This window comes from Lissotriton helveticus, chromosome 8 (genome assembly GCF_964261635.1).
Source record: "Lissotriton helveticus chromosome 8, aLisHel1.1, whole genome shotgun sequence".
Lineage (NCBI taxonomy): Eukaryota > Metazoa > Chordata > Amphibia > Caudata > Salamandridae > Lissotriton > Lissotriton helveticus.
Genome location: NC_136069.1, coordinates 1,314,969,297 through 1,314,984,616, shown reverse-complemented (window position 1 = coordinate 1,314,984,616; position 15,320 = coordinate 1,314,969,297). Strand labels below are relative to the sequence as shown.

General features: G+C 46.4%; 1 protein-coding gene across 8 annotated transcripts in view; it reads left to right on the top strand.

Moving 5' to 3' along the window:
• The window catches only part of CASK (calcium/calmodulin dependent serine protein kinase), a 1,268,764-nt gene that overhangs the window by 944,347 nt on the left and 309,097 nt on the right, over positions 1-15,320 (top strand). For all 8 annotated transcript variants that reach the window (XM_078658296.1, XM_078658298.1, XM_078658303.1 and 5 more), the window contains one exon: positions 1,201-1,389. In XM_078658296.1, the coding sequence (XP_078514422.1) occupies positions 1,201-1,389 (189 nt within the window). The remainder of the gene's footprint in view (positions 1-1,200; positions 1,390-15,320) is intronic.

Genomic DNA, 15,320 nt, shown 5'->3' with positions numbered 1-15,320 from the left:
ATTGAAAGTTTCCTTTTCTAGGGCAAAGTGGCGCCCATAAATGTTATTGCATTACGCGATTATGTTAAGTTCCTGGCCACTTAATACGTATCTCAATGTGGCTAGAACTTGGCAGCAACTTTGTTTACTTAATAATGGGTTGAACCATTTTCTCTGATCAACTAGTAAAAATGGGCAGACACAAAGTATAAATGAATGATTCACACAGCCTAAATGGCAACCCCTTGGTATAACCATTAAATGAATGGCAAGAGTGAAACATCCTCCTCTTGTCCTAGATGTGGCTAACAAGATACTCCATTCCCACATATGGTGTGGACACCGGCAGGTTTATTGGGAGTGCACATTGAGAAATTTGAAAAGGGTCATGAGTTTTGCCATAGAGCACAGTATGTTACACTGTAAACTGAGGTTGTTCCAAAACCAGCACTGTCAACCCCACTACAAACTTGCACACCTGGGGTTGTTGGTGGATAGGTGCATGGAGGTGAGTCAACCTATGGTCTCTTATTAAATTTCCATCTGTTACTTTTCATGCAGACTACAGAAATCCAAGAATGGAAGGTGTTTAAGTAGAGCTGTAAAGCACTAGATGCCAGTTGCCAATGAAACCTTATTTGTTTATCTTTGCCATCTTGGTGTGGAATGCATTCTTTCATACACTTCTCCTACAGGTACACTGAAACTGGCAGAGCAGTCTGCCAAACCATTTTCGTTTAGTCACACAAGTAGTTTTGGGATTTTCACTGTTGATTCTGTTTAAGATGCAGCTATGTGGACAGAACTGAAAGAGATGGTTATATCACATGTCACGTTGTAACAGAACATTTCATGTGATTCACCATAGTCGCACCTGATCCTTTTCTTTTGCCCTTTGAGGCGAGTGTACCATCCTAATGCCCTGTTTTGACTCTAAAATGAAAAGCGACTTGTTAGTCTGGCCTGTTTTATTAGTTCTAGGAAGCATTTGCAGTTCTAACACTTTATGTGCATTAAAGTGTCAAGATTAAAGCACTTGCTAATTTTTTTTAGAATGTCTAGTCTAGTCTAGTCTTATCCTGTGAAAGGAAATGTTCTAGCTTGTGACTGTGCCTGCTTATTAAGGTCAATGCCTAACTCCAAGGATGAATGTACATAATGCACTGCTGGTTAATCAGTACACTATATGCAGCTAATGAGGTTTATCTTAAACTCCTGCAGGCCTTACTACAAACTCATGACGTAGTGGCACATGAAGTTTACAGTGACGACGCACTGAGAGTTACGCCACCTCCCACATCTCCCTACCTAAACGGTGATTCTCCAGAAAGTGCCAACGGTGACATGGACATGGAGAATGTTACACGGGTCCGCCTTGTACAATTTCAAAAGAACACAGATGAACCAATGGTAAGGAAAGATTCCTAACTAACTTTAAATAAATGTTGTTTTTTTTTTTAAAAGAAGGAAGATTCAATACTTGTTTTCATTGTACTGTGAAATGCATACGTAATCCTTTGAACATATGTTTTGCATGTTCCGAAATGTTTGTGGTCCTGATTTCTAGGTAGGGTCTGTGCTGTGTATTGCCATTTTACAACTGATGTCCCAGATCTACCATTACTAGTGCACCCCAATTAGATAACCAAGTTATTATTTGTATGTGCTTATCTTTCCAGTCCATCTTAGCAATAAAGGCTTAGTGTAGGATCTAGGTTAGAAACTCAGACAGCATGGTACAATAAATTCAGTGTCAGTGATGCAATTTCAGAAAAGACGAACTTTATTTGATGACCAGTGAAAAGCGTAGTTAAAATGTTTGTACACAAAATATCAGAAGGCAAGAGATATTCTGGGGCAAAGATACAGTTCCAAATGCCATTTAGAGGCTAGGCACTATATTGTTCACTATGACCAGTGTTTACCTATGGGGAAATGTTAAGATGTTCTCTCAAACCTTTGGTTGCAATCTCTTCAGCTTTTAGTCAGTCGGTGGGGACAGAAAATTGTTCTTAGAAAAACTGCATTCTCCCTTTCTTGACAGATGTGGCACAAACAGCCTTCTGGGGAGTACTGAGCATGTCAGGATAGTGCAGGCTCACCAATGTTATAGTCCTGGTAACGTTTCTCTGATATATATATATCAAACACCAGTGCGGCTGCCGATGTGCTTCCTAACTGTCTGTGATGCCGTCCTGTTGCAACTCGCTGCTAAGCCTTTCAAAATGTCATAAACCGCATCCGTTCGCATAATAGGGATACTACAGCATTCTAGGGTGAGTTTTAAATGATTTAGTATCCCTATTATGTGAACAAATGCTGTTTATGACGTATGTAAGAAAACAATACCCTTTCAGGCATAGGGTGATGCATAAATTATGCAAAAAAGTAGCAGAGAACTCTGGGTCGTTCTCAAGTTTAAGTGGGAAGCAGCTCCTGTATAGAGCACTCTGAACACCAGCGAGACACTCAATTTGCTCACCTCAAATGTCTGCTTTTCCATCAAACTCTTTCAGCATAGCACAGTGCCATCCACGCTGAGATAGAAAGGGACAAAGTCTTTTGCCATTTCTACAGCAAAGTTTTTAAGCATAGGATTAGCACAGTGCCATCCATGCCGAGCTGTAAAATGCCAAAAGCCTTTTCCACTCCAGGCACAGTATTACAGCTCTGAATTAGTAAAATACCAACCAAGCCAAACTTAAATGAATAAAAGCACCCACTGACACTTGTTTTCCTCTCATTAGAGCTCTTCAGAGAGGAATAGCTTTGTCCAGACACAAGGGAGCACCCAGTATTAGCCAAAACAATACCCTTTCAGGCATAGAGTGACTCATAAATTATGCAAAAAAGAAGCAGTTCTCAAGTTTAGGTGAAGAGCAGCTCCTTTATAGAGTACTCTCAACACCAGCAGCACCCTTAATGTGCTCACCTCAAATGACTTTGTCCCTTTCTATCTCAGTGTGGATGGCACTGTGTTCTATACAGGAGCTGCTTTCCACCTAAACTTAAAAACTACCCAGAGTTCTCTTTTTTACATATCTATATTATCTGTCCTAGTTGCCTCTGGGTGTGCTCCCCGCCTTTGATTATTTTCATGCAGTCTTCTCTAACCGGGCTTTGCTCTTTATCTTTTTGGTTTGGTACCTGCACTACTCCTCTGAACAGGGAAGCGTCCTCCAAGCAAAGTACAGTACACGCACTTTTTCACTACTGAAGGGTATCCCCAACCCTTTACAATGAGTTTTGTGTCAGGTAGAGCATCCTCACAGGACCTGTATTTATTTTACTTTCGGAGAACCAATGTTTCAGTTTCTTTTTAAATGTTCTTCCAGTCATAAGAAATTGCATCTTGATATTATAGTTTGTGATTTTTTGGCCAGGCTTATCAGAAAGACCGGCAAATGTTAAGCTTGTAAATAATACCTGGTCATGGTACTTTGTATATTGCAGCCAGATGGACAGAGCTTAGTAGGCCTGGTTGTTATACAACAACTATCGCAACACATGATCGCGTGATGGGTGGGATTCATTTTAGAAGAGAAAAATCTTTCCCCCACCCAACTTCATTTTTACAATGGGGACTCAAAATAAGGAGGTGGCAGGTTATCATGCCTGCAGAAGGTGATGACAACATGGACAGACACCACAATCTTCTGCAGCCCGCATAGAGTGTCCCAAATGGATGCCAGTCATCGTGCGCATAAACTACTGCTTCCACACAAGTACAAAGCACCTGCAGATCTATTCATCATACCTACATACACCAGAGGAACAACAAGGATTTCAATTATTGTGCAGGACTGCTTTAACTTTGCCGACAAGGATGAGTAGGTGGCACTTCTGCCAGGGGTGCAGGTGCTATGGGCTCTACCACTGAGCGAACAATCCTCTTCATTAAGCACCAGTTGCCTTGTATTTCTTCCTTTAATTATGGATCGATGTGAATACTGGCCCTGCTCTATATCAAAAGTCTGTATTGGAATTATGAGTACCTCAATTGGACTTACAGATTTGTCAAGTCCACTGGTGCAAACCCTAAGGAAGTCCAGACAGCGTGAACAGATCAGCGTGGGAGAAGGTTTCCAAGTCAAGCAAATAATTCTGTCCTCGCACCTTTAACATGCACTTTTTTCATGCAAGTAAACATGCACTTTTTTCATGCAAGTAACAAATAGGTAAATTCTGATAGTCTTGAATTTCATCATTGGTTTGATTCTATTACACAATCTAATTAGAGGCCGCATATTTTAGGCAATGAACATGAATGTATTCAGCATGTCAAGGATGCCTTCTTTTAAAGCTGTTCCTGGATTTCGCCTTACACTATATCGAATTTCCGAGTTGCCAGCATGCACACAATAGGCACCAAAACAAAAGTGTTGAGCTTCATTTGCTTTCATCTTCATTATCAGGTGACTGAAAAAGCCTGGCGGTTTAAATCTAAGAAAAAACATTTTTAATTTGAGCAGCATTGTTGCTCATGTTAAGTACATTCTATTTAACAAAATTGTTTTTGTAGACAACTTCTGAGCAAGCTGCCTCGATTTGATTTTTTTAAACCTGAGATTCATACTGTTGAAGCCTCATCCCCTCACCCTTCAGACCGTCAGACCATGAGATCCACAACCTCTATGAACAACTTCATGTGATTTTTTTTTTCCACAACAATAAAGTATACACAGGGAAATATAGTCTTAAACCTTCATGCTGGTTCTAAAAGAAAAATGTTGTTTTGTGATGGATTCTTTTTACCTTGTGAATACCCCCAGGCTTTCGGATGCAGATTCGGAGCTCGCTCCCTCAACTTTTCTCATCCTTTTGATGTGTTTATGTCAAACATTTTCTTTCAGAGTTTAAATCTTGTGGGGACTGTCACAAGCAGATGTCTGTGACAAATACGCACCATCAAAACAAATAAATAAGCATGACACCCTCTACTGGTATGTGGAACAGTTTTCTTGGCACACCTATATTTAATGTCAGTCTCACCATCAACTGCTACACTTCCTCCAGGTAAAGCAAGGCAACTCCAAGAATTGGACGAGGTAGGCTCACTCATTTAATATAACATGCTTCATCATTTGCCGCCTCTGCCCACCCTGGTAAGGTGGTACTACCAGGGCAGATTCAACTTCTGGGTGGGACTGGCCTGAGGGGGATCTTGGAAATGACTTTTTTTTTCTGAATAGAACTTTGGATCCAGTTCCATAGATAAAAAAGCCTTAGGATACACCACAAAGTATCCTTTATTGAGATGGCATCCTAGCCTTATTTAAGAGCGATAAGATGTTGTCAGAGGACGTATATGGTTACTATGCGCATTATGTGCTGCTGAATGAATTTACCAACATGTTTCTGCCCTTTCTTTTGTGCTAGATGGTCTCACACATTTGTGTGGGCCAGGTCTAAGTGTACCCTCACCAAAAAACTGGGATAGGCTCTTCGCCTGGCTCCACGTCTTTTGGGGATTGTTCCCGGAAGAATTCCAAGGTGATCCAGAGCTGTAAAGCCAAGCTATATGCCGCTGAACACTTTCAGAAGGCAGGTTAGGGCCAGTCCCAGTTGCAGTCTAGGACATGGTCACGATCTCTAGGCTTTTCCTGTGAAAGGTCCTCTTCACACTCCTTAGTCATCAGCTAAGTCCAAATAAAAAAAACCACAAGCTGTCAAAGCTTGACTATCCTGCATCCCGCCACACCCTATCAGGAGAAGTCACAAGAATGTCAAGGTACCTCCCGGTCTCAGTCTCCTACTCCTAGCGCATCTTCAGTACCCTTCTGGCGTGCCTTTATGCACTAAGGATCCAAGGCAGCCAACAGGTGAACTGCCATGGGCGGATCTGCTCTTAACATCTTCTGTGCCTATTAAGTCAGCTGCGGGGTCTGGCCTTATTCCAGCACCGATATCCAACCAATTTTCGAATCGGACACCTCAATGCTCTCCAGTCCCTTGAGTGTCAACATTTGCACCTATGCCAAAGGAAGAACCCATTGTCTTGTCAGACAATGAAGAGAACACAACCTCGACTGATGCCATGCTCGCCACTACACATGGCACAAAAGGTCCACCTGACTCTGTCTTTACCTACAATACTTCACATTTCTTTTGCTTCTGACGCGAACACAGTCAACATGGTAATGACAGGGACAATGAATACCATTGTTAGGAAGAGGTCAATCTTTTCATGGATCCTTACAATACTAGAGGGCTAGCCATTTCCTGTGTACTTGGTTGAGCTCTCCTCCAGGCCCCTCAACTGAGGAATAGTCTTCTTTTGTTGTGGTCATCAGATGAACTGCTGAAGGTCTAGACTGGCAACTCCGGTCCATTTAAGAAAAGACTAATGTCTACTCATAAGTCCTGTAACCTGAGCAGACTTCTACAGAATCACTTCAACCATTTATTTGAGTTTTGACAGACACACAGAGGGTAATATGGACAAAACCTTGTGTTGGCCCACCAGTAAATGGACAGGTTACTAGAAGACACATACCTGCCTCCGGCAATCCTCCTTTCTTCATGCAACACCCTACACCAGAAACCTTGGTGGTCAAGGCTTCCATAAGTAGGCTCAACCCTAACTCAGTCCCTACTAATGCCTTCTGGTAGTCAAATGAAATGTATGAAGGTATTCTGGAAGAGGATGTTCTCCTCAGCTAGCCTCACTCTCTTCTCAATAAATGGCAGCTGCCTCCAATGGTGGTACTTGCATGCTTTGTGGGTTATGGTCAGCAAGATCTTGCCCGGAGAATACTAACCCAATCTTGTACAGATTTTCTGATAGATACATCTGCCAGTGGATTCCTCACCTTGTGAATATCCCCCTTGCGTCAGCAACATCCGGAAATTCTTTTGTAGCCTCGCGCCGATGTGGACGTGGTCAACGTCATAGAGACACGGCATCGCACGCGACCCCGCTGACGTCACCGACACTACAATAGGCCCACGCCGGTGTGATGACATCAGTTCCCTTTTTTCCGCGTCGTCGACGCTAACGGTTTCGGGCATCTCAACTGGTGACTTTGTTACCTTATTTTTCGCTTTCTGCTTCTTTGTTTCTTGTTTCTTCAAGATGTCGACAAAGAAGACCGGCTTCAAGCCCTGCAGGGAGTGCGGGAAAATGATGTCCATTACTGACCCGCACGAGGACTGCATTTGGTGTTTGAGCAGTGACCATGATGTGGATGGATGTTCATCTTGTCGGAAGATGAACCCGAAGGCCCTGAGAGAAAGAGAGACCAAACTCCTGGTAGCGAAGCTGAAGGCTGGCAAAGGAAAATCTTCAAGGTCTCGCTCTCGAAGGGCGAGGTCGAGATCGAAATCAAGATCCAGATCTCGAGAGGAGTCGTCTTCGAAGTCTGCTTCTGACCATGCTTCGAAGTCGAGAAGGAGACATAAGAAGAAGAGGCATGAGTCCCGACATCGTTCCGGTAAGGAGTCGGGCTCGAGGTCGAGGTCACCGAAGAAGGTACGTTCCAAGGTGGTCACGATGGATGTCTCGGATCATGAAGGTGAGGCCTCGCCTTCGGAGTCGCAGGTACAGTCGCCGACTCCGGCTTCGAATCCGTCTCCGGCGCCGTCCCCAGCCCGAGATGAGGAAGAAGTTCATGTGGATGTGGATTCTGCGCCTGTCGAAGAGCCGAATCCGAACCCTCCACAAGACCAGCCTGAGGGTTTTCAGCCACCCTTCCCCAGCCCCAGGCCAGGACTCATCAGCGTTTTTAAACGCTATGTATGGCGTCTTTTCAAGGGCGTGGTACTCCTCTGGTGCACCTTCAGGTCCCATGGGTCCTCTGGCCTTCAATTTAGGAGTCCCTCACTCCTATCCTCCTGCTCCATTCATGCCCTTTATGCCGGCTCCGACACCGCCATGGCAATACCCAGCTCCGCCGAGGTCGTCGACGCCGGTTCCGGCGTCGACCGCTCCAGATCGACCTCGAGAGCGTTCCACTGGGCCATCGGATTCGATACCGACGTCGATCCCGGCTCCGTCGGAGCCATTGGTGGATCCGGCTGCGAAGCGTGTAAAGGAGAGGTCCAGAAGGGAAACACAACGCCTTTTGGAGGAGCAAAGGTATATAGAGACACATCCTGATATGGAGGAAGGTGAACTGGAGAATGACTGTTTTAAGGACCTAGCTGATGCTGGTAGCCTGGATTTTTCTCCAGAGTGGGAGTTACCATCCGGCCCTGATGCACCTTCAAAGGACGTTCAGCCTTATCATGTAGTGATGAGGAAGGCAGCAGAACTTCTGCAATTGACTTTACCAACAGTGGAGTTTAAGTCCAATCTTCTTACAGAAGTTTTGCATTCACCCAGCTCTGTGGTTGAACCATTGCTTCCATTTAATGAGGCCTTAACGGAGCCTATTATGGAGGTGTGGAAAAAACCATTGACAGCTCCTGCAGTATCCAAGAGTGTGGCAAGAAGGTACAGGGTTGCACCTGAAGATCCTGCGTTTCTGACGTCTCATCCATCACCTGAGAGTCTAGTCATTCAAGCAGCCTGTTCCAAAAAGAATGTGAGTGCCTTTCCTCAGGTTCCCGGTGATAAAGAGGCAAGGAAACAAGATCAGGTGGCTAAAAAGACCTTCTCCTCTGCAAGTATGGCGTTGAAGTCAACTAATGCCACTTGCCTTATGGGGAGGTATGTGCATGCCCTTATGGATACTATGCATACTTTAGCTCCTAAGATTCCTGATGACAGCAGGAGGGATTTGGAGGAGGTGTTATCAGATGCACAGGCTGCGGCACGCCAAGTGATAGAGTGGTCTGGACATTGCAGACTCGGTGGCACGTATCATGGGCACAGCGGTTGCCACGAGGAGATCGGCTTGGCTGAAAACTTTGGACTTTTCGGCAGATGTTCAGGCGGCTTTGCAGGATCTGCCGTTTGATGGATCTGGTCTCTTTGGCAAGAAGGCTGATACGGCCTTGGAAAGATTTAAAGACAGTAGAGCAACTGCTAAGTCTTTAGGGCTTCAAATCAGAGGTTCTTCAGCCAAAAGGTTTAGAGGTTTTGGACGCTCTTCCTTTCGCAACTTTCGGCAAGGTCAGCAGAAGCAGCAGCAGAACCCCATGTACAGATCTTATAGGGGAAAGCAGAGAGCTAGGCCTCGAGGTCGTCAAGCCTCTTCCTGCTCTACCTCCTCTAACCCCCCAGCCTCAGAAAAGCAGCCCTAGATCCGCCATTCAGGATCATGTGGGTCCGGTGGGGGGTCGGCTTACCTACTTTCTACGGGATTGGGAATCGGTTACATCAGATCTTTGGGTTCTCAATCTCGTAGAAAATGGGTATGCCCTTCCCTTTCGGGAATTCCCTCCCAATTACCCTCCTTGCCAAGGTTTTTGCACGAAGGAACATTTGTTACTTCTACAGGAGGAAGTGCAGACTCTGTTGAGAAAGGGTGCGATAGAGGTTGTCCCAGAGCAGGAAAGGGGTCAGGGATGCTACTCCCGGTATTTTCTGATACCCAAAAAGGATGGCAGGCTTTGTCCGATCCTGGATCTCAGGATCTTGAATCTCTATCTGAAACAAGAGAAATTCAAGATGCTCACCCTTGCTCAGGTTCTTCAAGCGCTGCTGGAAGAAGACTGGATGGTGTCGCTCGACTTGCAGGATGCGTATTTCCATATTCCAATCCTGAAGTCGCACAGAAAGTATCTCCGTTTTACGGTGGGGTCGCAACACTATCAGTTTGCGGTCCTTCCTTTTCGAATTACTACTACGCCTCGAGTCTTCACCAAGGTGATGGCGGTGGTGGCAGCCCATCTCAGAAGGTCGGGGATTCCGGTATTCCCCTATTTGGACGACTGGCTGATCAAAGCGGAGTCGTCAGAGAAAGTGCTCCAGCATCTGCAGGAGACAACTCAGTTGTTGTACCGGTTGGGTTTTCGATAAATGTACCCAAGTCTCACCTGGTGCCCTCCCAGCGTAACCTGTTCATAGGTGCTGTACTGGACACAACTGTATGTCGTGCATTCCCTCCACCTCAAAGGATTTGCGACATACAGGAAATGATTCCTTTATTCTACACTGGAGCGGTCGTTCCAGTCCTGAAGGTCCTTCGCTTGCTCGGTCTGATGGCTTCCTGCATTCTGTTGGTCAACCATGCACGCTGGCACACGAGGGCGCTCCAGTGGTGCCTCCGCAGGCAGTGGTATCAGCACAACGGAGATCTCAGGGAGTCAGTGAGGATCTCCAGAGAAACTGCAGCGGATCTGACTTGGTGGGGCGTGGAAGGCAATCTGTCTCAAGGAAAGCCTTTCCAACTGCCTCCATCTGTGGCCACAGTGATAACGGATGCATCCCCTCTAGGGTGGGGGGGCTCATCTGGGGGATCTGGAGGTCAAGGGTCTTTGGTCTCCAGAGGAAAGGTTGCTTCACATCAACCTTCTGGAATTGCGGGCGATACGTTTGGCGCTCAAGGCCTTCCTCCCTTCCCTTCGCGGTCTGTCGGCACAAGTCCTGACGGCCAACACGACCGCGATGTGGTATATCAACAAGCAGGGAGGAGTAGGGTCGCAGGGACTCTGCAGAGAGGGTCTGCATCTCTGGTCCTGGGTTCAGGACCACCAGATTTGTCTGGTAGCAAATCATCTGGCCGGAGTTCTGAACGTGCGTGCAGACAGTCTGTCGGCAGTTCTTGGCCGACCACGAGTGGAGGCTTCACCCGGAGGTGGTTCGTCACGTCTTTCGGTCGTGGTGGACTCCTCAGGTTGACCTGTTCGCCACTCGCGAGAATGCTCACTGCCCGCCATTCTGCAGCCTCCAGTTTCCGATGCAGGGAGCCTTGGGGGACGCGTTTCAGTTGAGTTGGGGAAGTCAACTCCTTTACGCGTTTCCTCCCATACCCTTGATTTCTCGGGTTCTGATGAAGATTCGGCAAGACCGGGCCCAAGTCATTTTGATCGCCCCGGATTGGCCAAGAAGGGTGTGGTACACAGACCTTCTCCACCTCTCCTCTCGCCCGCCCCTCCGTCTCCCGTTCAGGGCAGATCTCCTCTCTCAGATGGAGGGGCAGGTTTTACACCCCTACCTCCAGACATTACACCTTCATGCCTGGAGATTGAACGGGGCAACCTGAACTCTTTTTCTCTCCCACACGATGTGGTGGATGTCATATTATCAGCTAGGCGTGACTCCACTAAGTCCATTTATTCCTACAGATGGGCTAAATTTGTCTCCTGGTGTGGGGAGAAGTATGTTGACCCTTTGAAAGCCCATTTATCTGATATATTACAGTTTGCTCTTTCCTTGGCGCAGCAAGGTTTTGCTGTTGCTACGGTGAAGGGCTATCTTTCAGCATTGTCGGTATTTCTCTGTTTGCCGGACCAGCCGTCTCTTTTCAAATCTCCTGTAGATTTGAGATTTCTGAAAGGTCTCACTAATAAGTTTCCTCCTACTCCCTTTATTGTTCCTCAATGGGATTTAAATCTTGTATTAACCTACTTGATGGGTTCTCCCTTCGAACCCTTACACAAGTGTCCCATGAGGCTTTTGTCTTTTAAGACAGTCTTCCTGGTTGCTTTCACCTCGGCAAGGAGGGTAAGTGAGCTTCAAGCTCTTAGTTCCAAGCCCCCGTTCTTGACCATTCATGCTGATCGAATGGTTCTTAGGACCAGGGCTGCTTTTCTCCTTAAGGTGGTGTCTCCCTTCCACCTTGGTAAATCTATTACCCTTCCTACCTTTTATCCTCCCCCTCACCCTTCCAAGGAGGAGGAGAGGTTACACCCTCTGGACCCCAAGAGGGCGGTGAGTTTTTATATTGATAGAACTAAAGACTATCGATTGGATGACCAGCTCTTCGTTGGGTTTGCTGGCTGCAAGAAAGGAAGAGCGGTACATAAAAGAACTCTTTCAAGATGGATCATCCTCTGTATAAAGATCTGCTACTCTTTGGCTGTTAGGGATCCTCCAGAGGGTATTAGAGCCCACTCTACTGGAGCTAAGTCTGCAACATCTGCTCTTTCTAGAGGTGTGCCTGTTGAGCACATTTGTAGAGCGGCTACTTGGGCCTCCCTCCACACTTTCGCAAAGCAATATTGCTTGGACACTGAGGTGAGGAGGGATGGCCACTTTGCGCGCTCTGTCCTCCAGGATTTTCTGGTTTAGGAGATTGGACACCCTCCTCCGGGAGTGGGGACTGATGTGGGACTCTATTCACAAGGTGAGGAATCCACTGGCAGATGTATCTATCAGAATAACAAGTTACTTACCTTCGGTAACGCTTTTTCTGGTAGATACAGTATCTGCCTGTGGATTCCTCACTGACCCACCCGCCTCCCCGTTGTCCACTCTTCTATACCAGAGTTGCTATAATGTATTTATTTTATTGTCAAGGAGTTGTCTTATTCAAATGTTTTATTGCATTTGCTTCACACTGTGTGTGTTACCTTGATTTTTGTACTGCGTATACTGTGTATATGTCTACTGTCATTGGTCCGTCCGTGTGCCTCGAAGGCACGGAAAAAAGGGCGGAACTGATGCCATCACGCCGGCGTGGGCCTATTGTAGTGTCGGTGACGTCAGCGGAGTCGCGTGCGATGCCGTGTCTCTATGACGTCGACCACGTCGGCGCGAGGCTACAAAAGAATTTCCGGATGTTGCTGACGCAAGGGGGATATTCACAAGGTGAGGAATCCACAGGCAGATACTGTATCTACCAGAAAAAGCGTTACCGAAGGTAAGTAACTTGTTCATCTAGGATAATCAAGATGCAGTGAAGTATGTCATTCACTCTGGCTGGACACCACTGAATGCTGGGCAGGGCAGTTGGTACTAGTGCGGTGCATCAGCACCACACCTGGATGAAATCCACGGGCTTCTAGGGTGATGTTCAGGTGTCACTGGACATGCCATTGCTGGCACTTGTCTCTTCCAAGATAAGGCAGACTTGGCCCTGGAGCTCTTCAAGGAAATCAGGGCCACAGCACTCTCCTTTGGCCTTTCTGCACCTGTGTGTGTAGTAATCCAAATGTCACGAAGTGTTAAAGTAAGGTTTTTGTAGGATAAAAGCTCCAGTAAATTGAGCACCCACATCAGTCAGCTTGTAAGAACAGCAGCCGATTCTCCAATGAAGCCGTTACCTGCATTCTACATTACCTCATACAATTCCAATTCTACTCTTGTAAACTAAGGGAACCCTAACAGATCACACTAAGGACGCATATAGATAAGACAATAACAACTGCACTGCTACACAATGCAACACAATACAGCATATCTTCCCCTCAAAAGAGAGAAACAAAACATTACCTTGGCAACTTTACAAAGAAAAATTCAATTGCATACCTAGTTATGAAATTTCATGGGTTTTGTTATTCTGCACCCCCTCCTCCCCACCTTACATCATCAAACTCAGAAGAGGTAGAGGGAAATTGCGCCTTCTCCAGTATTGGGGTGTCTTTCATAGATTCACATGCCTGAATCTTTCCCCGTCGTCGGAGTGGGAGTCCCACGGTACATAAAAAAGCAATAATTTGTCTATATTAAACCAAAACCCTTGGTAATAACCAACCAGGAAGTAAAGTAGCCCTAAGCTACAGTGAAACAACTTCCACACTCATGACTCGTCATTTTGTATAGACCAAACTACAGCCAATCAGGCGACAGCCCCCACCAGAATGTTCTCCTCAGAGACTCAGGCTCTAATATTTTCTACCGCACATTGTGTGAAGGGAGTCTCCCTGAGCTCTGCTCAGTACTTCACTTTTCTGACTGAATTTTTCATCCAGGGTGTCATCTTCTAAGAAATCTCTCTTCATGCCTTGAGATTCTTGTGGGAAGCTCCAGCTTTTTAAAGAAGACCCCCACAAAAAGTGCATTTATTGCCTTTATCCGGATCATGAAGTTAAAGACTGTAAAATCTGCAGGACTTTCCCTCAGAAGACCCTCAGGGACAGGGAAGGACGCCTTCTTTTATGGCTACAGAAGTTAAAGGACCAAGACAGTGCTCTTTCTGAGGTAGGAAGTGTGGCCTCAGGGCCATCTAAAACTTCTAGGAATAGGAAGGCTGAGGAAGATTCATCTTCCACTGGGGCTAAGGTGTTGAGGAAGGTTCAGCCCTCCAAGGGCTCTGGCCTGTCTTCAGGAAAAAAGGCTTCTCCACCTTCTGGATCTGTGTTGCCCCCTAAAAAGACTTGAAAGTCTTTGACCTCTAAAAGGCTTCCTGAGAAGATTTTTCCTCAGAAGAAAAAGTCTACTCCGTCGACTAGGTAGTCGTCGGTTCCATCGTCGTCGATTACCATAGTCGACACCACCTCAACGTCGACGGTAACCTTCTCGTCTCCGAAGCCCAAGATGATTATGTCGTAAGCCTCTTCACCGTCGACGCTGGTCTCGGTCACGGTAAGGCCTATTTCGTCGGCGAAGATAATGCCTTTCCATCGTCGACGCACTGCCGCCGACGAGTGCTTCGTCGACGAAAAGCAGCTTGATGTCGACGACCCCACCGTCGACAAAGACTACATCGTCGACGAGTGCTCCATCGACGAAGATTGGCTTGACGTCGACGACCCCACCGTCGACGAAGACTTCCTCGTCGACGAAGATTCCACCGTTGACTAAGGCTGCCTCGTCGTCGACAGCTTCATCGTCGCCGAAAAATGTCCCGTCGGCGAAAGATTCTTCATCGTCGAAAATATCGTCGACGAAGATTACACCATCGCTTAAAGTAACTGTCTTGTCGACGACACAGTCTGCGAAGAAACCGTCGACGTCACTTTTATCAAAGTGTACTGACTTACAAGTATGGTCTTCTACACCAGCTAAGACCTCCTTTAGCCAACCAATTACGTCACCTTCTTTGCTTCAGAGACGTGGCTCCTCATTACAAACACTTTCACCGCTTTTAATTGCCTGACCAATTGCTGGATTCAGATGAAGATGAGGAGAAATCTGACATTGATGACAGGTTCCGCACTGCTACTAGTCCATCGGAACTGCTCATTAAATATCAAGAGGAGGATCTAGACGACGAACAGTTCTCTGAATCCGTAGATCAAGTTCCGGCCACGGTGCCCTCAGCACAGATGCCTCTGGCGCTTCTTGATAATTTACAGTATATGTTATGTTACAAGATTATTATCGTCGTTTTCCTCCCTCTGAGTCGGCGGCATCCCTTCCATCCACTCCCATACCTGAGGCCTCTATATCCACTTTGTGATCTCCAGGACCACAATCTCCAGCACCTTCTCATCATTCTCAAGGAGCCAACACCACTGATGAGGATAGGGAAGAGGGAGAAGTGGATGATAAATCTAGTCTGTCAGAGTGGGATGATTATCAGATTCAGACGCCATCACCTTCGGCCCCAGCTACAGCTGATTCACCTCCA